Source organism: Rhea pennata, chromosome 2 (genome assembly GCF_028389875.1).
Source record: "Rhea pennata isolate bPtePen1 chromosome 2, bPtePen1.pri, whole genome shotgun sequence".
Classification (NCBI taxonomy): domain Eukaryota; kingdom Metazoa; phylum Chordata; class Aves; order Rheiformes; family Rheidae; genus Rhea; species Rhea pennata.
In genome coordinates this window covers 18,805,673-18,832,089 of record NC_084664.1, presented here as the reverse complement: position 1 = coordinate 18,832,089, position 26,417 = coordinate 18,805,673, and the positions used below count along the sequence as shown (strand labels likewise).

The 26,417-nt window shown below is 40.3% G+C and overlaps 1 protein-coding gene across 1 annotated transcript in view; it reads left to right on the top strand.

Annotated features, from left to right (window-relative positions):
- GAD2 (glutamate decarboxylase 2) overlaps positions 1-26,204 on the top strand; it is a 36,031-nt gene extending 9,827 nt beyond the window's left edge. Inside the window, exons 7-16 of the mRNA XM_062567689.1 lie at positions 1,804-1,919; positions 11,760-11,839; positions 13,715-13,769; positions 15,318-15,434; positions 16,543-16,607; positions 20,119-20,197; positions 21,898-22,047; positions 23,606-23,713; positions 25,261-25,350; positions 26,031-26,204. Coding sequence (XP_062423673.1) covers positions 1,804-1,919; positions 11,760-11,839; positions 13,715-13,769; positions 15,318-15,434; positions 16,543-16,607; positions 20,119-20,197; positions 21,898-22,047; positions 23,606-23,713; positions 25,261-25,350; positions 26,031-26,204 — 1,034 coding nt within the window. The remainder of the gene's footprint in view (positions 1-1,803; positions 1,920-11,759; positions 11,840-13,714; positions 13,770-15,317; positions 15,435-16,542; positions 16,608-20,118; positions 20,198-21,897; positions 22,048-23,605; positions 23,714-25,260; positions 25,351-26,030) is intronic.
- Positions 26,205-26,417: the final 213 nt, after the last annotated feature.

The following is a 26,417-nucleotide window of genomic DNA, read 5'->3' as shown; positions in this document are numbered from 1 at the left end:
TGATGACTTTGGACAAAATGGTTAAGTTAAGCTGAATTTCTTCAACCAGGACATGTTAGTTCAGCTACGTAGCTAGCTGTTCAAGGCACCTGAAATTTTTAGGGACAGCTCTCTGAACATTTCCTCACGATCTCTCCATTTCTTGTTTCCTCATTTATAAAAAGAAGGATAGAAATATGTACATGCCTTGCAAAATATTTGACGGGGGAAAATGGTCTGCTTTGACCCCCATACCAGTGGTGCCGTTTCACTGTGGCATTTTCACTTTGACTCACAGCATGGCAGTGAGGTCAGGGAAAGCCCACTGCAAAAGCAGAATTAGGACACTGATTAGAAATGAAGGGCAAAGCGTGGCTTCTCTGGGCTGTGGAATAGCGTATATGTCTTTAACGGGATAAATACAAATCATACAAAAGGCAGGAGAATGCTAAATTTACCAGCACATATCCTCTGCCAGTGTTGCATCACTGTTGCCAGCAGAGTTACCTTGATCTCTTTTCAGGGGGGATTCATCTTACTCCACTTTGGCTGTCCAAGCATTAGGTGCCTACCCTGGGCTACTTGCAGAGACTCCCTTATATTCAGGAGAGAGGGACAGGCACTTCCACAGTGCAAGTCAACCCCCTTTACTGCAAAAAATGACCTTAGGGTGAACTGAACCATCTTCTGGAAGTGCCTATCTTATTCCCTTCACACCAGAGAAGAGTCTGGCCCCAAGTAGATGTGACATTTTTAAATGAATGAAAATTAAGTTGGTTCAACACTACCTCAACTGACTGTCTGACCCATTCATTTAAAAATCTAAATCCATAATCAACATGTGCATATACATACATATATATAAATAAAAGCATATTTTATTTATATATAAAATCAATATATAATCTGTATATATACACTATATACAGTATATATATAGGATAACACTGGTAGGTTATATATATGTGTGTGTGTGTGTGTGTATGTGTACATATATGAAAGCACTCAGACTTTGCCTCAGGTTCTGTATTATATGTGCACAGTGCTCATGCAGTGTTAATGTATAGCCAAACATTGCTCGACTGTAGACATAGAGGCTCAGTTTGTAAAAATCTGAAAAGAATGAAGAGCTCCTTTTTAATTTAAGCGTTGATAATTGACATATGGAAGTAAAATATAGTTTAGCATCTGATGATTGCAATGATTTTTTATAGTCAATATATGCCAGTAATTTTAAGGATAGTATTAGGGAGATCTAACTTTGGTTCTAGCTCTCATCCAAGGACAAATACAAAGGCATAATATTTGGTAGAATGACTGTTTTTCCTTTGTCTTCCCCCACCCTGCTCCAGGTTATCCAGATGACAGTGTCAGTTGGGACAGGCTGTGTGGGTTCACTCAAAGAGGGGAAGCAAACACCTCCCAGGTTTGGGAGAGGAGAGCCCAGACAAGGTTGCACTTAAAAGCCATTTGTGAGGTTGCCTTGCAGTGATGACCACTTGGGGGGTGGAATAGACTACTGAGTAGGATTACGTGTTGATAGCATGTGGGCAGATAAGGTTGGGGATGAAGGGAGATATGATCAGAAAAGAGAGATGAAAGGAAACCTCAGCCATGTTTACCAATACGACTTTCTACATAAACCATTATCCAGGTGTAGTAGGTCCCATTATTCTGTAACCCAGCTGTGAGGAACATCAGGAAGAAGAATCCATGTTTCTGCAATTAGGCAGAGTTAGAAAAGCTGTAGCAAGACTTGTCATTTGTACTGCAATGATATTACAATGCATAGAAAAAGTAACAGTATATTACTGTGGACTCCAGGTGGTGCCATATCTAACATGTATGCTATGTTGATTGCACGTTTCAAGATGTTCCCAGAAGTTAAAGAAAAAGGAATGGCAGCTATTCCCAGACTGGTTGCCTTCACATCAGAACATGTATGTGTTTCTGTTTTTTCCTATCTGTTACATTTGCTTTTAAGAATTAAATCATGATGAAGAGAATAGCTAAACAGGATTTGTAGCCAACTGTCTTCATTTCTGTTATTCATTCACAGGCAATTAAAAAATGGGAAAGGGCTGGTTTCTTGGTATGTGGAGGGGTAAGCTATGTACTTCTCTGTGGCTGAAATTCAGAAAGAGTAGGCCCTACAAACCACTGCAACTTTTTTGCTCTCACTTATATCAATATAAACATTAAGGTGAATGCTAAGAAGCTCTGCTGAAGACCACACCAAACAGTGAGAGCTCAGAATCCAGCTGCTAAACTTTCTGGCAAGACTGTCCTTGTTCAGGTCACTCAAGTGGAACAGAAAATCCCTGTGAATCAAAATATTAGTAGCTGAAGCCACTCCTACAGTTACTTAGTAATAGGGTAATAACACACATGAAGACAGTAATAGCTAAATGCGGTATGTACAGCAGAGCTGTTAGCACCGCGTTTGCTGTGGACTACTGTGGGGCCCTGGGCTTTATCACTTTATCTCTCTGTGAGCAAAACCTTCAGCACGTGGGACTTGTGGCAGGCACTTGCCTCAGCTGGCCAAGCGCTGCCTGGGAAGTGCATGGGAGTGGGTGCGGAGGAAACCGCAGCGACCTTCATGGGGGAACATGCAGAGTTTCTTGCTCTTTGCACAACCATACAGAAGCCGTTCTTCTGTCTGTCTGTCTTGTGGGGATTATTATTATTAAAGCCAAAGCTTTAAACTCCTTGTAGCTTATAGTGGAGAAAACGTGTGCAGGAAAAGGGGAAAAATGAAGGGGTATAAACAGAAGGGGCTACGAGCTGCCTTCAGGTTTTATGATCTCCTTCTAAATCTCTCTCCAGCTGGATGGGCTCAAACAGAAAAGACTCTTACTGCTGGGCTTAAGCAGGGTGCTGCCCAGGTTAGGTGACAACATCTGGCTACCTCCTTTGACTTTTTCAGAGACTGTGTTTCCACTCTTTACAAGTGTGAAGAGCTAAGTGTCCTCAAAAATGATCAGAAATGTTTGGGAGGAAATAAATCCCTTTGAGGGATTGCCCCTTCATGGCAATAGGAGAAGCGACACAGACCTGCAGGTTCCATATTGCAGATCAATTGTCCCCAAATCAGTCAGAGAGAAAAATATTTGCGAAGAAGTAGCAACTCTCCAAAGCTCGCTGTACTAGACCTGCATTATTCATATGAAAGCGTTGGATCTAATAAGTCTTGCAAATAAGGTTCAGCATGATTATTTAAAATAAGAAATCCTATTAATCATTAGAGAATTTCACAGTATTCATAACAATGGAATGTTAAACAATGAACCGAATTGTGCTATCAGTCTCAAAATAACAAAATGAGCTTCAATAATTGTGTTTTCATGCCAAGGAAGAAGAAATCTCAGCAATTTAAACATTCCAAAATCAAATATACTACTGAATCCACAGTAGCATCTGAAATCTGTTAAATTTTAGAAATATTTTATCCAAATTATCCATTCTGTACCTCTCCCAATCCTCTTTTCAATAAAATACGTAATAACACATCTTTTAGGGAAGACAAAAAAAACAAGTTAAGTGAAGTCAGAATCCTTTAACCCTTAATTGCCCAAGGATATGGGATCAGGGCTTTTACCTTAAAAATAGCAGAGGAATTGCAGAGGCCCAGGAGCATAATCCCTCTTTATAAAGGAAATGTCATTCCAAATCTGAGCATGGACTAAGATACGAGAATGTTGTTTATCTTATTTATCATGCCATGCTGGTCATCGTCTTCCTTTTAGATCATCCAGTTTGATGCTTGTTTCTCCCTACCATGTTTGGAGGCTGTCGTGAGGCAATGGCCATGGAACAAATGGTCTATAAACTAGCTGTTGTCATTTCCCCATGCTCTGTCTGTGGCATGATAGTAAACAAAGCTTTGAAGTTATTGTATTTATTTAGTTACATTGAGATTACTCTGGTGAGACTTGCAGTCTGAAGCAAAGATCTATCAGCAGTTCCCAGACAACAGAATCAGCATCACAAACCAGACTCCCTTTTAATTTCTACCAGTCTAGAGTGTCCATTACTATAAATGAATGAAGTTACTCTGCAGATACAACCAACATTACTGAAATCTGAATCTGGCCTTCATCTGATGCAACGGTAGATTCAGCTGCCATTGGGGGAAAAGAGAAGGGAAGAGTAATTTGCAATTTCTCCTGTGTAGTTCACTTCCTAACTTAGGAGTGCATTAGATGCCAAAATTCGGAGCCTTGCTCTCTGCACAAGCAGTGAAGAGGAGCACCTCTGGAGGGAAACTCTGGACATCTGAACTAGGAACCTTAATTTTCCTTAATCTAGATATTCTACATCACTTCCAGGAGGAGTTCATCTACTTCTCTGCATGGACCATACAGGAAGATCAGCCTCCTGACATATACAGTCCACATTAGGTGCCTCAAGTAGGTTATGTGACTGTTTCAGCTGTGAAAAATCCGATTACGCAAGTCTTTCCCACACAGTTCAGTACAGCTGTGACAATTCTTTCATGCTGCTTCAGCTTAATTCTCTTTTACTAGTGATAGTTAAGTACGTTATAACTGCTTATGTCAGTCTTGGCCCAGGTATAATTCCGCTAAAGTGCACTTGCTTCAGAACTTAATTTGATCTTATATATTCACAACTGCATCATCAGTAGTTCTTTCATCTGCACTGGTTCCCAGAAGGGTAAAAGTGATAGATGTCAATCCTAACAAAGTATTTAAGACTGTCTTTTTGAACACAGTGATGAAGACCTCCTGTGCCCCAACGCATCAGCTTTAGGCTGGTGTGAATGTTCAGCTGAGCAGATCTCTTTTTCAAAGCAGAAAAAATAGCTGAAAAAGAGAGACTTTTACAAAATATTTTAATCGATTCATTTGTCAAGTTCCATTGAATTTTAACCGCTTCCCTGTCATGGTATTGAGTGGGCCCACTAGCTCTCTTAGGCAGCATCCAGGAGTAGCTAGTTAGCATAGAGTAGGGATCATCCCTAGCAGGCAAAATGGACAAAGTCATTGTGTTCAGAGGAGGAGGAGGGTGCAGGGGGAAAGTATTTAGCTGTAGAGAACTAGTTAAGCTCATATTACAGAGCAGTCCTCAATTTTTTTGTTTGATAATATAAAAATAGCTTTAGAGACCTGCAGCTCTTTGGCAGACTTGGTGTTTAATTGGGGGGCATACAGGCTCAATCTTCAGCTCAGGGAATTAAAAAACAGTTGAGTATAATTGGAAAGAGTTAGTGATTTATTCCTACTGTTTGATCTTATCCAACCTGGCAAGACCACACTCATGTAGTCTGTATCAGCTTTCCTTGTTTCCCACCCCACGCTAGCAGTCTGGTCAAGGGGCAGCAATCTGTGAAGTGCTTACCAGGGAAATGGCAATACAGCGCCAGTATAGCTTTTAAAAATAAATTACAGAACAAAAAACAGGGAGGTAATTCAATCTGATCTGTGAATAGGGGACCTCTTCACCGAGGTAGAGAGCCAACAGGCACAGAGAGGATCTCTGTGCTTCCAGCACTACCCCACCTGCAGAATGAGGTCCTTGGCTTCATTGGGAATATGGCTCAGACAGCCACTGACTGCAAAAGGAGGTTCTTCTGGCAGTTTGGAAATGAGCTAGTCTATACTGTGGACAGCAGGATATACCTAGAGAAACCTCATCCTTCGAGGGGTCACTAGGAGTGTATCGGTGAGAGATTGCTTTTTGGTTTTGGTAGGGGAGCACCCCTGTGCTGGGAGAACATGCCGCGTCTGCACTGCAGTCTCCACTAGAGGAGGCAGCTGGCGACAAGTCATTGCTCCAGTCTCTTGCACACCAATTTACATGTGTGTACAAGCCCCATTATTTGCAGGGAGTACAGCAAATTACACCAGTATCCTTAAGAGAAAAATGCTTTTGACAAAGTTTTTGTCTGAAAGATTTCTGAAATCTAATATGGGAGGGTCTTGAATCTGGGACAGAGCAAAATTAAGTGACTTCTGTCTCAAAATAGACAGCTTGACAGGCCTCCATTTCACAAAGAACCTTCAGAAGATTTTGATTTTGTCTCTATGTAGAATGATCTCTTAATCCATTGCTGTGACATGTAATTGCTGCCCTCTAGCCAGGCTACTTTAGAGATAATTTTCAGGACTGTCACTTGCAAGTGATCCAATGGTGACCTCTGTGGTGGGGTTTCCAGGGGAAGACTCGAGAAACAATAGAAAACATGTCGTCCTTCTAGTGGCATAAAATATGAATCCATTAGTTATACTTCTAGCTGTACAGAATAAGTAGGATATGTTTTTGTTTCTATCTAAGAAAACTCCAAAACAAATTCATGGATTCACACATTCTTTCTTTGCATTGCCTAATGGACAATAAATAGGAGAGTGTTGTTTGTTGGTATTTGAAGCCAGAGGGAGATAGTGAAAAAGCTGATCTTACTTGAGGAGGAACATAATTCAAGTAACTCCATTAAAATCAAAGTAAAACCATTTTCCAGAAAAACAATGCTCGAGGGCAGACTGTACCAAAAGAGACACCTGTCATTTGGGACTAGTCCTTCATATGCACAATATCTCCTGACATTTTCACTGCTACAGAATCCTTATGAACTCAGTGGAATGTTTTTCATCCACAGATAAGATTGTAAAACCAGAATATTACTATCAGCACCATGTGGATTAAATTGTAATAACTGTATAAGTTTTCCTTGGATAAAACAAGCTGTGAGTCTTGCTGGATTAGAAAGGCAGTATAAAGTTATATCTTTCAAAACACAAGAGATGGAAATATTAGTATGTTGTGTATAAGCATTAAAATACTAATTTTTCCCCTGACATTAACAAATAATTTAAAAATTTTAATAGCAGTAGCCAAAGGAAATATTACAAATACATATACCTCATTATAGTGTGTTTAAAAATGTGGTGGGACATAGTAAGCTCTTTTTGTAGATAATTGAAGAAAAGCTATAGCTGCAATTAGACATTAGAGACAGGATTCATCTCACTTAACTTTAATTACCTAAAGTATAAAAATTTAATTTAAGTTAGTCTATGCACTTCGTATAGTCAATAAAAAGAGAGAGAGATCTGCAGAAGACATCCTGGTCTAAAATGGGTGACAAAGCCTCAGGAATAAAGTGCCTCCTAGAGGTACCTTTTCCACCCCTTCTAGATGGAGCCCTGACAGTTGGCCTTGAGCAGATACACATTTAGATTATTAAAATTAAGTGAGAATGAGCTTGGCCTTCATATTCAGGGAGCTCATCTTGGGTCCTCCTGGTTTTTCAAAGCCTAAGGGCAGCGGGAAGAAGACACTTTGGCTTCCTTCAGCTACCACAACTCCCATGAAAGCCAGCCATGGCCTTGGGGGCTCACAACATTTAGGGTGGTCCTTCCTGTCAGCTTCAGCCATGCCCAATGATGAGTTGGTAGTTTAATAAGCTATAAGACATGCTGGTAGATTGAATATTGCAATAACAAAATAAAAGGGTCTGTGTATTAAAGCGCTGTTCATTTAAGATGACAATAGTTTACCATACTCTTCAGCATCATAAGATTTTTTGATAATTCCAACTCTTCCTTTTTCCAAAACATCTGACTGTTTCATTCTTGCACCCGTAATAAATTTGCAGTATGTTTTTACTCTACCAAGTTAATTATGAAAAAGTGGCTTCCAGGGCAAACAAATTTATTCCTAACATTATTTGAAATTTTAGACAAAGGGAAGATTTCTCTGGCTTAAAATCATCATTTTTTTTCCTGACTAATAGTATACTCTTGTCACTAAGATTGAGTGCTATTCTATTCTTCTGTTTCACCATCAACCTTTAACCACATTTCTTCTCAAGAAGAAAATTAGATTCCTTTGAAATCTTGCCTGTTCAGATTTATCCCCATGTTAGGATAAAACATAGCTATCTCATACATCTGCCACCTCTATACTTATGCAAAGCCTTCAGCCACCTTTAGGAAATAACTCCAATTCTTCCAACCCTCCTAACAGCCTGTACTCTCTATGGGTATTTCTAGTTTTCCCTGCAACCTTTTGCAATGCAAGGCCACATGAAGCAGCAAAGGAGAAGGGCTCAGTGACAGCTCATGACCACCTGCCCCATTCCTGGCAAGCAGGGGACACTGGCGAAATTATGGCGCTGCCTGCTTTTCTGAGCCAATTTCTTTTCTTCAGGGCTAGTATCCAGCAATCTGCTTTATTCTCCCTTTTGGACCCCTCTTCTCCCACCATTGAACTTCAGACCTGAATTACTCCTACATGGCCTTGTAGTAGGAGATTGTACGCAATCTCGGTTCCTTGCATGGCTAGAGAGTCTGCAGCTCCATATTCCCAAAGAAGTCATAGCTGATGTCCTTCTTCGCCCTCTTAGCCCAGTTTAAGCTTTCAGTTATTTTGTCTGACCGCAAACCTTTCCTTCTGTTAGACCTTGATTACTTTTCTGTGTTTACCTTTATGTTACCCAGATGGCCACATTTTCAGCACTGTCCTAGGAATACTAAAACAACATTTACTAATCATCACCACTAGGAAAGTTTTCTTGCTATTAAAACTGCATTTTTTCCTTGTTCAGTTTCATTCTGACCCTTTAGAGTTTATCAAGCAGCTGGAGTAATTCCTCAGACATTACCCTGAGACGCAAAAATGCAACAGTCCCTATATGTGTGGATTGAGCAATTTCAGATTCAAAGTTTGTTTAGAAATTGTTATTGCATTTGCCCTTTTGTGCATAGACCTCTATATTTCTTCAGAATTTATCCCTAAACCTGTTTTGGTTCCTGCCTGCTAAGTTTCCATCAGTCTATATATGGCTTTCAGGCATCTGAGATGTTCATGGTACATTCATTTTTTTCCTGATGACATTTTACCAAGGCCATCAGACTTCTCTGTGAGGCAGCTAGGCTTGGCCATATTCCAGTGGATGCTTTTGAGCTTAGTTTTTGGGCTTAGTTTTCTTTTCACAGTAAACCATTCAAATCCATATTCTCTTTTTTAAGGTAGTTGGAATAGTTCTATTTTCTATTAGAAAGACAAATTACTACAGTAAATCTATTTTAACTAGTATGGAATAAGGAGCAAAATTCATCCTTGTTTTAATGACATTGACTTGAAACCCAGTGAAATATATCTAACTATAACTTCTCACTCCTGCTCTATACCTGTATTTATATATTGAACTACTCAATATGTACCCAAGTATTTGTGTAATAAAAGCACAAAGAATAAGTTTTTTTGTTGATAAAGTACATAAATTAAATTCTAGTTTCACAAAGCATAGTAATGAACTGCCATTAGAGTGAAACTATCTAATTCTGTTCCAATTTTGCAAAGATCAAAGATGTCTTCCTGACCTTGGGATTTTTTTATAAGCCTCCTGGTGCCTGCAGCCACCTCATAGCCTGTCCTCTGGCTCAAAAAGTTACATTTCTGCAATGCGTGGCTCTGGTGAGTTGCCAGGGCCTGGGAAGAGACTTGTGTATCTTCCACATATTGAGGTTTGTGAATTTAATTAGAGTCCAAGTCTCAGTCTACAGTACTTCGGAAGAAAGTCCCCTCTTCAGTGAAACTGAAGAAGCTCATTGAAAAATGTCCCTGCAAAAATTTGATTTCATGTAATGAAGAACATGCCGTGAACATGTCAGCATCATGCTGAGTAGACCTGTGATGTTCAATGTATAAATACTTCCTAGCACTTCGTAATCCTCAACTAGATAAACAGCAAGGAAAACTACGTTTCTAATCTCAGTCTATCACTAACCTGTGGTTTTAATAGGCTAGACAGTAACAGTGTGTCAAAATCAAACATTTACCAGTTTGCAGAGCTCTAATGCCCTGCTCCTAGAAGTGGCTGAGCGTCTTTGGCAGGTGCTGTATGCCCAAATGTCAGATATGACAGGACATTAAGCAAGGAGTGGAAATTTCCATGCCTAACTTCAGTCAGCTTAAAGTCAGGCCTCCACTCCAGAAGGGAACTAGCAACCCTTGTACAAGGTGGATCACCCTGCAGTGCGCCTCCTCCACTGGCTGGAGGAGACCCTACGTGATGACCTAGGAATGGCCATGCTAGCTGCAATGAATCCAGTCGAATACAACACTTAAGCACAGGAATATAAATCCCTGGAGATTAATGGAAGCACATGGGAATATGTTTCATTTAATCATCAATTTAGGCTGAAGTAGTCTCACAGGCGTATTTTGGAACATACCTAGCTCAAGGGCTAGGGTAGATTGCTGTACTAGGGCCTTAAATGTTGATTTTTGGACTAGACAATATCATTAACAGCTGCTCAATACATGTTGTTGGTATATTGCAGCCATATCCCATAGGGGAAAGCTATAGCAACTCATTGCATTCAAAATCAGTGCCATATGAAAAAATCAGTTTCCAGGAGAAGTATTTTCAAGTTGTCTATGTATCATCAGTGAATCATGGCTCAGTAGAAATCTGAAGTTCTTCACAATGTCTGATGATGTTTTCACTCAAACTTTTTTGAGAAAGTCTTTGGGCGGCATGAAAACTTGAAGCATTTCAGCCAAAATGGTGAGATATGAGCGTATGAAAAAAGGAGTTCAGACAGAAACTCTTGCACAACCTCAGGCACAGTAGTCAGGGCCCTTCACAGGAACTACCACTATTTTGTAAAATACAAGGGTTTTTTTACTTACTAAGCTGAAGGCATGCATTCTTACTTACTAAAGTAAAGACATGTGCAAAAAAGTCCCACTGAAGTGAAGCAGATGTGTAACTGTGGTGTCCAGCCCTTTCCATTCAGGACTGCTGGTTGCACTATGGTTGAAGCCAAACGCTCACTTGATAAAGCAGTAGTGGCTGATAATTTGCTTTCGAACCTGCTTCTCTACTCCTGCACTGGCAGGAGGATAAATTATATATCTTAGTGTCCTTTTTCTTCTGTAACATTTCTGACACCTAAAAAGCCATATTAGATTTTTGTCTCCTTTTTCTTTTTACAGTGTTACATCCAAGCTAATACACAAAGAAGTTCCATTTTTTTAAAGTTTAATAATCTGTAATTAAAATGACTTCAGACGGGTTTGTTACACTTGGGTCTGAGTTAATAAAAAATCTGATTTTTAGTGGTATAAATTGATATTAAACAATTTCATTATCATAATCACTATGAATCAAGTTAGAATTACAGACCAATGCTAATTCAGGAGTTAAATCCTGTGAGTTAGAGAAAATTAAACTGACTTGCACTACAGTATGTAACTTCACTTTTATCCTGTACATACAGATTAACTAATAATCTTACTAATAGTCTGATTCTGATTTTAAATTGCAGTAGTTCTATTTATTAATGGGGGTTATTACTAACTTTCATTGACTTGAGATCAGAATAAAGCTCCCCGTCTGTATTTATTCTCAGTATATTATTTGGTCAAAAGTTACATAGCAGAAGCACATGAACAAATTGAATTGGCTAAGGGAGAAGTTCCAGCGAATCAAGTTCATTGATGAATGCATACAAGCAATAGAAGCTGCAAACATGCATCAAGGACAGAATTTGGGTCCATCACCAACTGCAAATGTTTTTTAATATTCTGGGAATAAATCCAGATTAGAATGATTACTGTTGCTTTAATTGACTGCAGTGTCCTGGTATGAAGCCTCAAATGACAGTGCCAAGTTTCTGAAAAAGTGTATGAATAGAATTATTGCCTATGTGGGACCGCTTGCTGAAGGACTTGCAAGAGTGTAGTACTTTAAATTATTTAAGAAATAATAATAAAAATAATACAAAATAATAAATATGCTCTTTCAGAGTCACTTTTCTGTGAAGAAAGGAGCTGCAGCCTTGGGTATTGGTACAGATAGCGTGATTCTGATTAGGTGTGATGAAAGGTAAGTAAAGATGCAAACACTTCTCCTTTTAATAGCACGTAGAAGAGGATGATCAGGTGCTCAACTCAGAGAAGTATAAAGGATGCAATCAATAGCTGGTGTAACTCACTATAGTGCTGTCAGCTTCAGCAGCTTTACACTGATTTATCCTGCTTGAAGAACTGACACTCTCTGTAGCTTCTTTACAAGTCAGTTATTGGAGCTGATCAAATATCCTGAAGTTCCCTTCCTGAAGGATTTTTTTTTTCTTTCACCCTGAAGTGAAACAAAAAGTCAAACTACTGATCATTCTTTACACATTCAGTTAAGAAACTGTGAAGAAGCTTATTTTGGTCAAAATAAAACATTTAAACAGTCTCACATTTTGACCCATTAAAATGAACTGAAATTGGCCTTTTAAACTAGCTAAGATATAGAGGAGCATTTGCTAATGCAGTTTTGTTACCTCATACTCCCTTGTTCAACCACATTTTCCCCAGTACACTCAATCATGACACCTTTGCAGTGTAGAGTACAGTATGCTCAGGAAAGGGGTTTCACAGCATCATAGACAATATAGGCCATTGAGGGAGGTGGCCCATCAAGAAGAGAAGTACATAAGGTGCTTAGACTTCTGTTCCCAATAGGCACTACAAAACTGATGGTAGATTGTTGTTTAACCATTTAATTCACCCGACTGCTAGAGAAACCATTTTGAGAAAGCAGAGAAATATTAACAGAATCAACATGTTTTGATGAAGATTTTGAAGTTGATGGAAAACACATTTTCTATGGAAAAAAATAGAAACACTCTTATCAGTTCTACTGAGAATCTTTTCAATAAAGTATGCTGTTATTATGAGTCTCAAATGTCATTGTTATAAGATACTGAATTATTTATGGCTGTAGCTTAAATTGAAGGTTTTATTGCAATCAAAATATTCTGCTTTTATGATAAAAGAAGAGTATTAGCTAAGCAATTCACAGTATTAATCACAGTGCCTGCGTATTGACTTATTGACTTATTTTCTCTTTAATAACAAAAGACTGAGAACACCTTGAAAAGGAGTTAATGACAGCACCAACACAAATCAAAATAAACCTTTGACTGTTTCTGTTCACTAAAGACAGAAACAGATCAATGAAGTTATACCTTCCTTTTCTTCTTGTGTGAACTCAGTGTAATGATTTTCTGTAAAGACCACAATGCTTAACTTGTCCATCCTGAAGTAAACAGTACAGTTGCTGCATGTCTTACCAAATCCCAGACGAGGTCAACAGGACAGAGCAGGCTGCTTGCTAAGCTCATGTTCCTGATGAGAGGTGCTGGACTGATGTAGCAATAAGAACCTTCTGTTGGCCCATGGGAGAGTGAAGAAGGACCACGAGAGCTTTTTGATGTGTCCAGTATGACCAAGCTTGCTTCTTTGTGTCTCCTCTCCTCCCCATTCTGACCACAGTCACCAAGTTTTGTTGCTGTATCATGGGGCAATGTAAATGTATAGTGCCTTTCAGCCAGGAAAACGTGAAGAAAATCACATCTTGCTCATGCCCAGGATTGGATGATCATGCATTTTGGTAACTTGTTCCACTACCACACAGATATATTAACAGCAATAGAGTATCTCCTGCAGGTTTGGGGTCAAGACACTTCACCTTGATTTGGCAGCACCGAGGGCTGTAGATGGATATGGGTTATATGAGAAGACTTTGACCCCGGCGCTACTTCTGTCCTCAGCACCCTTCTGCTGCTGAGTCTCTTCAGCCTCCTCCTGTTCCCCCATAGCCCACCTGCCTCTGATGCTCCATAGCACATCTATTTCCTATTAAATGAAGAACTAACAGCAAGGGCTGGTTTCAAGATTAGATTTCTAATACAACTCTCTTTTGCTTCAGAGGGAAAATGATCCCATCAGACCTTGAAAGAAGAATTCTTGAAGCCAAACAAAAAGTAAGTGTACCAGCATTTCTACTTCCAGAAAGCAAAAAGCAAACATGAATAATACAGCTAGCTTGTTCACTTATTTTGGTAGCACAGCATAGGCTTTCCTATTAACTTTTGATTTATTTCTCAGGCCAGTAATTAGTAAGGCAAGAATTGCTGAAAAATATGTTTAAATATAGTCTTTATAAACTATTTGGCTCTTTTTATATATATATAAAACCTCTTTTTTATATTATCAGCCTGTGATGCAATTCTTTAGCTGAATGTTGGCAAAAGCTGAGTAAATATTTGGGGACTCCATATGTATTTTCATACATTGAAAATATTCCTCATAGAATCACCAAAGCAATGGAAGGCAAACTAAAATCCACATATTCTCTAAAATACACAATTTTTATATAGAATAGCCATTAATATATCCATCCATTAATAGAAGCTAGAATTTAACATATTCAGTAATAGGAACCAGAATTAAAACATCAGATTAAAGTATGCAGTGGATTTAGCTAGTGCCTACAATAAAATTTGTGTGAGTAATCATTAGAAACACAGAGTTCAAAGCTCATTGTAACACCAATCTTCCTTAAGACTTCATTTTGTCCAAGAAAAGCCATATGGTAGAAAAAATAAGGTAATATGAAAATAAAAGTTCCACCAAAACCTACTGACTATCTATTTCATTTAGCGGAAGGAAGTTCAGACTGTTTTTGCATTTTAAGACCTTCAAGAAGTGTACACCCTCATTTTCTCATTGCTGAGTACTATTTATGAAATCAACAGAATACAGATGAATTTCATATTAGATACTGGTATACACTACTGCAGGCTCAAGTGCTTATGATGCAAAAGCTGTGTGAGAGACACTGTGTCCTCCTCTGTGCTGCCCATCATTTAGCAGAGGGAGTCCAGGAGATGGCCCCAGGGTTCCGGGATAAATGGGATGGGGTGGAGGTGAGGGGGGCAGCAGTTGCTGCCACTTCCGTGGTGCCCACAGGGGAAAGAGATGATGCTCCCACTGACTGCTGGTGCCCCACCAGCTCAGGCTTCTGCACCTTCACTCGTTTTACTGGTGTAATTATAATGCAGCCCAGGGCACCAACCGCCAGAGATTTCATGCACCACAATGCCTTGTGGATAAGGTTTGTTTTACTCCACATCATATGGAGCAGACCTTTTTTTCTCAGGCAGGTGCTATGCAGAGGAATTGTTCTTCCAAGAGTTTTTACCTCTCTCATCTATCGTTACTGTAATAAATGGAGGATACTGGTTTGGAAGTTTGCTGCCACCTTAAGGCAGAAACTGTAATACGACTAGCTCTAAACTCAGAAAAAAAACAGTGTATGGTGGTAGGTATGTCCTCTAGGAGACACTTGTGGGTCACTTGTGCAGAGAGATATTGCTGCAGTTGAATTTTCAACTGCCTGATAGACAGGAGGTGGCAGCAGGCAGCCGCTGGGGCTGGGTGCTGCAGGCTGAGGGCCAAACACCTCCACGCTCTCTTGCAGGAAGTTGTTCCTTTCCTGGTGGGCCAAACACCTCCATGCTCTCTTGCAGGGGTTTGTCCCTTTCCTGGTGAGTGCCACAGCTGGAACAACAGTGTATGGGGCATTTGATCCGCTCATAGCTATTGCAGACATCTGCAAGAAATACAAAATCTGGATGCATGTGGATGTAAGTACCATCTCATTTGTGGGGCTGGATGTCAGCTTGACTTATCTTGGACAGTGTCATCTTGTACAGATAATATTATACTTGGTTCTTGTAATTAACTTTAAAGTCTAAGGACTGATTTCCTCTCCTCTGAAAGGCTCAGGTCCCAGTAGGTCAGGGGAACATCATAGAAGCTGTAACTGTGCAGTGCCTTTGGCAACCAGGACACTTCAGATCACCTAGTTTGAGTGCCTTTTGCCTTCACCATCATCTCTACATGTTGTTAATACAGAAAATACATGCCTAGCACAGTCTCAGCTTTTGCAACAGCTGCAGAATAAATGTGTAAGGAGAAGGCTACATTTGTTTGGAATTAAGTACCCCAAATTGCTGAACACATTAATGCAAACACCGTAGGAATTTATCAGACTAGCTACTTAGCTTTATCTGGATTCTCACCAGTAAATCTCTCTGGAGGATCATCTTTTAGCGCTCGAGTGGGGTTTGTGTCATTTTTTGTAAATCTTTTCTCTAAAAGGCTTAGCAATCAAATTTCTATAGGGCTGGAAAACTTTCTTTTGGATTACTGTGTTAGCCAAGGTCATTCCAATTTAAAGGAAGAATTTATATTTACCTCAAACTGCTTCTCAGTCACATGAAGTATCTGCTTGTCCCCGATCTCTGTAAGCAAAAGTGAAGGGGTGGGAAGGAAGCATTACTCATCAGAAATATGCTGAAAACCCACCACAGCAACTGAGATCCTGGTCCATTTTGTTATCATCACTTAGTCACTAAATGAGAAAAGACAACTTACCCATGGGAAGCTCTGGGAGATATTAATTACAGTCTGAGGCCGCCCAAAGTATCTCTGTCAGATCAGGTGGTGAGGGAGGAGTTAATGATGATAGGGGTTGGCACGCAGATCATGGTGTATGAAACACTGCTTCCAAGCTGCTAGAAAGAAACTGTTAGTTCAGCTAATGCCTCAGGCCCCATCTGCCTGGTCAGTTTGGAAGACACCACATCAGCAAGGAAAAGAAAGGGTCCCAAACTGATGTGAACTCACAGATGTCATCATAGAGCAATGCGGAGCTCTCTCCTCATTAAGATAATGTATCTTGCCTTCTAGGGAGCGTGGGGTGGCGGGCTGCTGATGTCAAGGAAACACAAATGGAAGTTAAATGGTGTTGAAAGGTATGATTTATTAACAAGTTAATACATAATTTATAAATATATAAAATATAGTTTATTAACAAGTTAAATACCGAGTAGGTATTTTAACATGTTATTACCACAGCAATGCCTATAAATAAAAATAAAAATCAGATAATATTATGTCCAACATAAAATATGAAGAAATCGTGTAAAATATCCTTCTGAAGTAACAATGCTAAGTGCCCTTGTTCAATGTTCACTGTTGTAGTGCTTTTTTTTTTTTTTTTTTTTTTTTTTTTTGGTAGAACAAACAGTGGACATTTCATATTAGTGTCTTTATTTCTTGCAACATGTATTCTCCAGTCCAGCATGGTTTCTGTGTCACCCTCTGATTCACTGTCTATAATGAATTAGCAATTCCATTTCTGTAAGAAATGAATCTTGGAGGTCTTGCACACTGAAGTCTAAATATGAAAGGTGGCTGCACCTCCCGTTTGGCCAGGCGTTACAGCAGTCACTGACCACTGCTCTATTGCTCATGGAAAGGATGCACTCCTCCAAGCCGTCCTAGTGAGGCTTTCTCAGTAAATCTGCACCTAACTGTACACAGTCATGAGCTCATGAACATTACAAATACACACAGATGAACATAAATGATAGCAATGTAGTTTAGTGTTTGAAAAGACCGAGTTTAAAATTATGAACAGCTGTTTATTCAGACACATATAGCTAAGCTGTGGCACTCCTTGCCAAAGGAGGTTAAGATTTGCATGCACTTAGGGGGAGACTAGATAAGTGCATAGAACAGACAAATAAAAACCATTCAGGAATTCTGTGAGCCACTGAGAGTACGTGAGGAAGTACTTGGGGATGCTTGTCTTGTTTTGTGTTATTTGCAAGCACCTCTTTAGGCCCCTTGCTGGAAACAATATACTGGGCTAGGTTTAGCCAGTTGCATGTGTATTTTTTTCTGAAGCTCATGCTGTTTAAGATTAGACTATTGCTCTCCTCTGCCTTTTTTATCTCCTAACAGAATTGCTGCTCCTTGCCAATTAATATTGCAAAAAACTTCCTGGTCCCATTCCTAATGATAAGGACAATATCTTGATGGTTCCATTCCTTTCTCATATATCTCACATGCAGAATTTGGAGAGCACTGAATGGTTCTATAAATTTGATATATTTTAGCTAAGACTGCCTTGAGCACTGCAAGCTTACATGCTGTGTTTAAAAAGGATATACATCCAAATATCCAAGGTTAGAAAAATCTACCCAGCAGCCTATGAGGATTGAGCACAAAAAACAGATTTTGCCTCCCAGATTGTCCAAATTCTGCTAGAATGAGATATTCAGGTCGAATCTGTATTAGAGATATTTCCAAATAATAAACTTTAGATCCACAACTCCACTGGAGTTCCTCCAGTATTTTGATAAGTGCCGTCTCCATATGGTAAGCAATGAATTAATGGAATTTGTCATTTCCAGTCCTGTTCCCCTGGTTGATGGATGCAACAGCTCACTTCAGTTTGTCCAGATATCAAATGTGGGCATCTTTAGAGGAGATTTGCTGGACCTCAGCCTGCTTTTATAATGTCTGAGGGCCAAATTCTGCCTGTCTTAATACTTTACAGTTATCCATTAGGAATCTCTAAAGGAAAACTCTTCCTCTTTTTTTTTTTTTTTTTTTTTTTTTTTTTTTTGTCTAGGATCCATAGTCACAAAATCATGTAGGTGCTTGGTATTCAGTTATTTAGAGTTGTTTAGACAAATGTGAGATGAAAAAGCATCTTATGTGTCCATGTAGCTTTTTTCCCCCCTCACTGGTACTTTCAGTCAGCTTTTTATTTAAGCACATGACTGAAGCCCAGAATAACTGATAACAAATGAAAAATGGTGGATTTTTATTTTATGTAAGCAATTTTGTTGCATGCGCAATTGGGATGAATATGGGGAAATAGATGACCTTAGAGTAAACTAAATTTTTAGGCAGATAATTAACATCTGCTGTTGTCAGTAAATAATTCTTTTGCTTGAGAAAATCCATACCACTACTGTTACCTAGAAGGCTCTTAAAGAATTTCTGCTTGGTTCTGTGTAGGCACGGATAAAAATGAAAAAATATCATATCAAAAGAAATCCATAGGCCTCAATGCATGTTCAGAATCATTAGCTCTGGCACTGTAATCAGATGATTGACTCTGAGCTGATTAAATGCTGCCAAATACTCAAAAAGCCAAGCCAAATGGCCAGATGTTGCCTGTGAAAGACTATTCCCTACAGATTTTTCATCAGACCCTTCCACAGTTCCCTTTGAATAGCAAAGAAGAAAGCATAGAAGTGCTGCACAGTATCCATGAGCATTTTGGATTTGCTTGTTTTGAAGACGTGAAAAGCCTTCTTGTAGGAAACGATAAGGACATACATATACCCATAACATTGCCTCCAAATCCTACAAAGGAAAATATTGCCAGATTTGAACATACTCACTTCTGCTCACAGATATGCTACCTGCAGGTGCCATCCTGGGTCCTTGAAGTAGTTACATGCCTCAGTCAACAGATTTATACCAATATATACCATCAAAACTCGTATCACTGAACTAAATGAAATCGTGTGCAGTACGCATCCTTGACAGCCTGCCAAATGGGATGCTAATGTATACATCCACGAGCTAATCATCGTACGTTATAACGGTAATTTACAAATAATCAGTCAAACATAACACAAGATTAAAATAATAAAGAACTGGACAATCCTCCTTTCCGTCCTTGCCACAGTCCCAAAGTCTCCCCTCTAGTTTTTATTATGCCAGCACCCTGTTTGTTCACAATATCTAGCTGAAAGCTTGTTTTGCAAAGTGTCCTGAAGGTCTGCACGCTCTGACTGTGATATAGAAGTGTAGTGCTATGTTTATTACGATAGTAATTTGGGACCTGATCCTCTGGCTGTATGAATTATCATAGCCCAGCTAAAGTCAAAAGATATCTGAAGGTTTACCATCAACGGAGCAATGAGAAAAATCACTTTTGGCCAGGTTTTCCAACCTGCTCAGAAACTTAGAGGTGCCCAGAAGGATTTAAGGAATTTTAAGGAATGCCTTTGTTACCTAAATCTTACTGAAACAAGAATCAATGGGAGGGAATCTGCTAATCTGCTAGCTTCTTATCTACATCTTTAGGAGCCATGTGCCTTGAGAAAGTTCATCAGTCAAGTGGGTGTTTTTGAGAAGCTTGTCCTATATTTATAAAGTACAGATGACTCTCCAAAAAGTTTTATATTGATTAAGCTTAGTGGAGAGAGCAATTATCCTGTGGTAAATTGCCAGGATTGTCATCCAAAAACCAACTAGAGCAAATTAGGTCCCTTACAAAGGCATTGCTTCCTTAATAATACTCATGATTATTTTCAGCCTTGCTTGCTCAGAAAAAGGAAAAGGTGCCCTTTGCTACATGGCCATTATTATTTTAATTATTACAAAATGTCTCCATGGTTTCACCACAGTGTCTCACTGTACACTTGAATTCACATTGAATGTGGTTTACTGTCACAGGGCCAATTCGGTGACCTGGAACCCACACAAGATGATGGGCGTCCCGCTGCAGTGTTCAGCCCTGCTGGTAAGAGAAGAGGTATGTCTCCATCTACTTGTTCCCCTGGTTCTTTCTGCTATTTTATTTCTGAAAATCCTGTATGTTTCCTCATAACTGTGTCATAACTAATATTCGATAATGTGATGAAGATTATGAAAGAAACTGAGAAATAAACCTCTAGTTATGTGTTCAGGCTGTGAGTGCAAAAGGGAATTAAAATGGCTGTCTAGCTGATTTGATAGAGGCAATAAATGGGAATATCTTTACAGAGTTTTGTGGCTTTGCATTCAAAATGTTCTAAATTATGTTGTTAGGGCATAACTCTGTAACCCTCTAGTTTCTGTGTAGCATAAATTGTAACCGACGGCAAAATCTAGTCCTTTTACAATGATACACTATAAATGCAATATGACATTTGGTTGAGAATCTAGGCATCATTACACTTTCCAGGCTTTTATGAGAAATATTTCAGCCCAGCTCTGATCCATATCTTCATTTTGGGAAGCACGGAAATAAAAAGGAAACACTAAGTTCACTTGGAATAAAAAGTACACATTTCATTTAGTACTAGGACTTGAATTACCTTTCAAGCCTGTAATTTTCATATAACCATTGGTTATTGAGACAGCTGCTATACAACCACCAGTTATCAGATCAGCTATCAAAAAGTTGGTTGCTGTTTTGCTAACAGCTGTACAACAGATTGTACACAAAGTGGTTGTGCTTAGGAAGAGAGAAGCTGGCTTTTATTTGCCCTCTGGGTCAGTTCGCTGAGACAAATCCTGCCTGGTTGCAATCAGTACCATCCTTGAGCTCTAGTGAGAACAGATGGCTCAGATTAAGAGAAAGCCAATTTTTTCCCCCTTCATTTTACCATCTTAGTTTTGAGTTACATATATAGGTTAGACTTCATGATAAATAGCCAAGTTCTGATTCTTCTTGGACTGGAAAATGCAGTTTTAAGCAACAGCTCTAGGGTGTATTTTAAACTTGGCTGAGTACTTCACCAGAACCAGAACATGACTCTCTGCACTTCACTTTAAAAGCTGAAAAGGAAACCTCATCCTTTCCATGAGACAAGTTGCCTCACCTTGTTGATTGTTGGCCCTCCCACAAAGCTGCCTCACAAAATGGTGTCTTTCCACCCAGAAGTAGCTGTTTAGAGGCCACATACTCTTTTATCTGTGCAAAGCTTTCGGCACTACCTAAGCACCCACTTCGCAGCACAGGGCTTTGCAGAGGATCTCTCCTTAGAAGAGATCTATTCCTACAAAGGAAAACAAAAACAAAAAGCACAGATAAAAGCAGTTAGGAAAGTGGTGTGATGTTCTTCAGATTAGTCACCAAATTACCTTGGCCTGACTCAACCAGAAAGGAGAAATGGAAATCAGAGCAAAGAATAAAGAGATAGATCCAAAATGAATGTAGGTGTAATTATACTCAGAACTGCGGTATCCAAAAGCTGATTTTAAAAGTTTTGGCTCTTGGAGAGGCCTACACATTGCTGGATCAAGTAGCAAAGTGTCCTGGGTGCTGGATGGAATATAAGAGACTGAATCCACTAAGCAACTAAGTCCGGTTTTGTCTGTTTTTTAGATGTTTCTCTTGTGGTTGGATACTTCAGCTGGACACTGAATTTGCATGTTTGTAATCTCTGCTGTTTAGACCTAAAGCAGCCCTCAAGACAATAGTCACATTTTTGCCAATGTTTTTTTTTTGTGTGTGTCTCTCTTTCTAAGGGGCTGATGCAGAGTTGCAATCAAATGCATGCTTCCTACCTCTTTCAACAAGACAAGCACTACGACCTATCTTACGACACTGGAGACAAGGCTTTGCAATGTGGACGGCATGTTGATGTCTTCAAGCTATGGCTGATGTGGAGGGCAAAGGTAGGACTGCCTGCAATGTATTTGTTTACATTAAAATAATGTGCACTAGATACAGGTTTCTTTTCTCTAATCATCATTTTGTAAAATATCTGACCTGAATTTCCCATATATAGAATGAAAGAAAGAACATATGGAAATATGGAATGATCTTTGGTAAAGCAGAGGAAAACTGATCAAAATATGTTCTTGGGGAATATGAGATAGCCATAATCATCTGTTCATCTGTATTTGTAGAATGTTGTTAAATAACTTCTTCCACTTATTTTTTCAATCTAGTATGTCAGGTTGCCTCAGGTTTGTTCAGAGATGACATCACTGTTTTTATTTCCAGAAAGCCTTAAAGACTTCATGTGGCTCATTAAAACTCTGGAAACAATTCTGAGACAGACAACAAATATAGCTGGAGGTGTGGGAGTCTGTAAAGAGGGTAGTGGAGGGCGAGTTTCTGTGGCTGAAATAGCTGTTGGACTCTCTCAGCTCGCTGGAGCGGCGGGTGGTCTCAGCCGCATACCTTCCCTCCAGCCCGAGGCTTTCTCCCCGAGCTGCGCTAGGTCCGCCCTGTGCCAGAAGCTCTGTCCACAGATGGATGATGACCTGGCTCAGAAGTCAGTTCTGCAGTGCCAGACCAGATTTAGCAGGGACATGCATCTATTATTCAGAGACTTTTCTTCCTAAAAAGCACATTTTTTCGATACGCCTTGTACTGCTTTTTCTCTCCTCACACCCTACTTGTACTGTTATTAGCAAATAGAATGCACATTGCTTAAGCAATTTATCCGCTCCAGCTGCCTGTTCCCCTTCTCCCCCTCCATGCTGTGATCCTCAGTTTGTGGCATCACAGCTAGTGACTGTGGGAGTAATTCCAATATCCCAACTAGAGGATTATGACTTCTGCTGGAAAACAGAGCAGGAACTGCTGAAGCTCTTAAAAACACAATCTCTGAGTTTATGCAGTACCACTTAGAAGAGAGACAAATACTGTGGAGATAGGGCAGTATCTAAACAGAGCGCTCAGTTGCTACAGACCTCAAGCTGGTCTCTGAAAACATCTGGCCATTTGAGATTTTAATTTGAAGAAAATAAATATGCTAGGAAAAGATACCAGATCATCCCTTCTGGAAGATTAAAATCCCCTGTTCTGAAAGAAATACAAGGCTCCCCAGGTATAGAGCTCGACACCTTTTTCTAGAGGCCCTTGTCCATGCCAGCCCAGGCTGTCCAAACCAGTGCTTGGACTCTCTGCAGAAACCACCACCAGCAGCACTCTTCAGCAGAGGTGTCACAAATATTTTGCTCAGCACTGAGCTGGATCTTGTGCTTATTTCACAAAGGTGATCGTAGAGAAGTCAGTGGCACAAGCTAGAGATAAATGAGCTCTGCATTAGAAAGTGTCCTTCATCTGACAGAACCACATCCTTAATCTTTCCAACGGAGACTCCCGAGAAGTGACTTGTACTGCTGCTTTGACAAGTGCTGCATGGTCCTGTCACTGTGTCAGTTCACAGGACAGATAGCCAAAAAACTTTCAGTTCTTTTCTCTCTCTCTCTCTCTTTAAAGGGAACCACAGGATTTGAAGCACAAATTGATAAGTGCTTGGAGCTTGCAGAGTACCTATATAATAAAATAAAGAACAGAGAAGGGTATGAAATGGTGTTTGATGGAAAGGTATGTATTGCAACATAGTGACCGAGTTCGTCAGCACCACTTGACTTAGTCAGGTATTGGGATGCTACGAACAGGTCAAACTAAGAAGTATGTGACGGAAAACTGTGTCCCTTCTGACAACAGCTGTTGTTGTGCCATTAGCTTCCCTCTCTTTGGGATCCAGGGGCAAGGGAGATGAGGCGGCTGTGCGCAGGATTTCAGTTTGCACAGTTTCACCCCGTGGGAACTCAGCACTGGCATCTTGGGCTAAGCAGTGCACACGCAGTGGCAATCGAAGGAGGCTGCGGTTGTCCCAACGCAGGGTCTGTCCTGAACGTGCTCTCTGGTGCCCCACATGACTCTGAAGACCAGTGGTGCACAGTGCTGTTACAGCAGCCTCAGGTGGTCAGTCGCAGCCCGGGGAGGGCCCAGCGGCTCCAGCTGGGATGGTCCCCCCGGTGCTGGGTGCTCAGCCGGCACTTGCGGGGGGACGGGCTGCAGCCTGCCGCGCGTCGGTGCCCGCCGGCCGCGCCGCGCTGTCCCGCGCGGGGCTGCAGCGCTTCTCAGCTGTCGCAGAGCGCATGCAGCCGGGCACACAAAGCTGCTCGTGTTTTGCCTGTAAGAGAAAAAAACATCTTATTTTGGCTTTTCCCCTCGGACCGGTGCCAGTTCCTGCTCTCCATACTCGCAGGGGAAGGCTTTGCCTCGCAGCACGCTGCTGCCTCGTAGTTAACCACACCGCTGGCATGAGCCTCGGTGCTCTGCGGCGCGGGATAGATGTCACCACAGTTCTTCAGACAGAGATCCCAGGCTCATACCCACGTGCCACTGTGTTATTTATTCCTGCCCCTCGTGTGGCGTCACTGAATTTGGCCCACCAGATCTAATGATGGCTAAAGGAACCGACAGCAGCGAGAATCTCTGTAACTTGTACATTTAGCAGCCGGCAAAGAGGAGTCTAGCAAGGCAGACAGCTGCTGGGAGAGTGCAAAAATGCATGAAGTTTCAATGGAGTCTTACTTTATGCCTTTCTACTTGGTGTTTCCATGTCAGCTAAGCCAGCTAAGATGCTAGGTACGTGCGTATTCATACAGGCACTATCTGCACCAAACTGAGAATTAATGAATTTCTCAAGTGTAAGAATAGCTTAGGCCATCTGTGAGTCCTGTTTACAGGACCAGGTTCTACATTATGCAGTCGTGTAATAAAAGTAATTGCCATGGCCCTCACATTTAAATTATCTATAATAGACTGTTGTCTCGTCCACACGTTCCCTTCAGCCTCTTGAGGGGACAGCATCTACAAAGTCTAGATGCTTCTCAGTTGGGCATAAATGTATTTGCACAGCTGGGTGATGTGTTTCTGCATCTGACATCCTGGGAATAAATTGCCTAAAATTATCCTTTCTGCATTAATAATGATGATGACTCTCAGAGGACTATAATAATGAAAACCATTGATTGCTGTCATAAAATGATGTATGAGAGAAGCGAAAGGCATGAGCATAATTGCAATTGAGATATCATGAGCATTTCTTACAGTCTGAACTGTTATTATTCTGTGTTTAGCCTCAGCACACAAACGTCTGCTTCTGGTATATACCTCCCAGTTTGCGCAGTATGGAAGATAACGAAGAAAGGATGAGCCACCTTATGAAGGTAAGTAACGTTATCCAGGATATCGTGTAGAGAGCACTGAAATCCTGACAGCCAGGCAATCCCCAAAATGATCTCCACGGAGGCACAGGGGAAGGTCACCTAGCTATATTCTAGCAAAGGACACCTCCACGGTCATTATCCTAAAGGTGAGTCTGGCACCACCTTGCTCTGGTCCCCCTGTTTGGTACTCTTTGGGTCTGCCTCTTCTCTGGAGTGTTTATTCGAACTCTGGCTACTTTTTCTGAAGTTCATGTAAACTGCAGTCAGTAAACTCAGCAAACACTGACAATAGCGTCATCATAGTAAGCCGCTCTGGCATACGATAAGAAGATGGAAAATGATTGTAACAATGTGTTTGAGGGCTACAAAAAAAAAAAGCAGTCCCTGTGTGCCAATTGCGTGTCAGCAATACTGAGAAAGTAGGGAGGATAATTCCCCACTGATTTTAAGAGCAGCACAAAGAAACAGGATAAACCCAACATCTTTTCAATAAGCCATTTATTCCTTAACAGAGGTTAACGTTTTTGTCAATATTGGACTTATGTTCTTTTTAACTGCTTCTTGTAGCTCTTTATAGAAAAATAAAACATGCTCTGCCTTTTGTTACAGTAATAATAATCCCTTGCTTTTTGCTATAATAATACTAATAACCCCCTGCTTTTTGTTATGCACCATTACAGGTAGCCCCGGTGATAAAAGCCAGGATGATGGAGTATGGAACAACCATGGTGAGCTATCAGCCTCTGGGAGACAAAGCGAACTTCTTCCGGATGGTCATCTCAAACCCAGCAGCAACTCATCAAGACATCGATTTCCTGATTGATGAAATAGAACGTCTAGGACAAGATTTATAATAATCGGGTGTGAAAGTCTGTTCCTGGACCTCTAAGTAGACAATTAAGTTGTCACAAACTGTGCGAATGTATTTGTGGTTTGTTCCAAAGTAAATTTATTTCTATATTGTGGCGTTGGAGTAGAGTACAGTTTAAAATCAAGAAACATGGCTCCTTTAAAGTCCTTTCCTGCATTTTAGAATACCTTTTTAATAATTAGTTACTCAAAGCTGC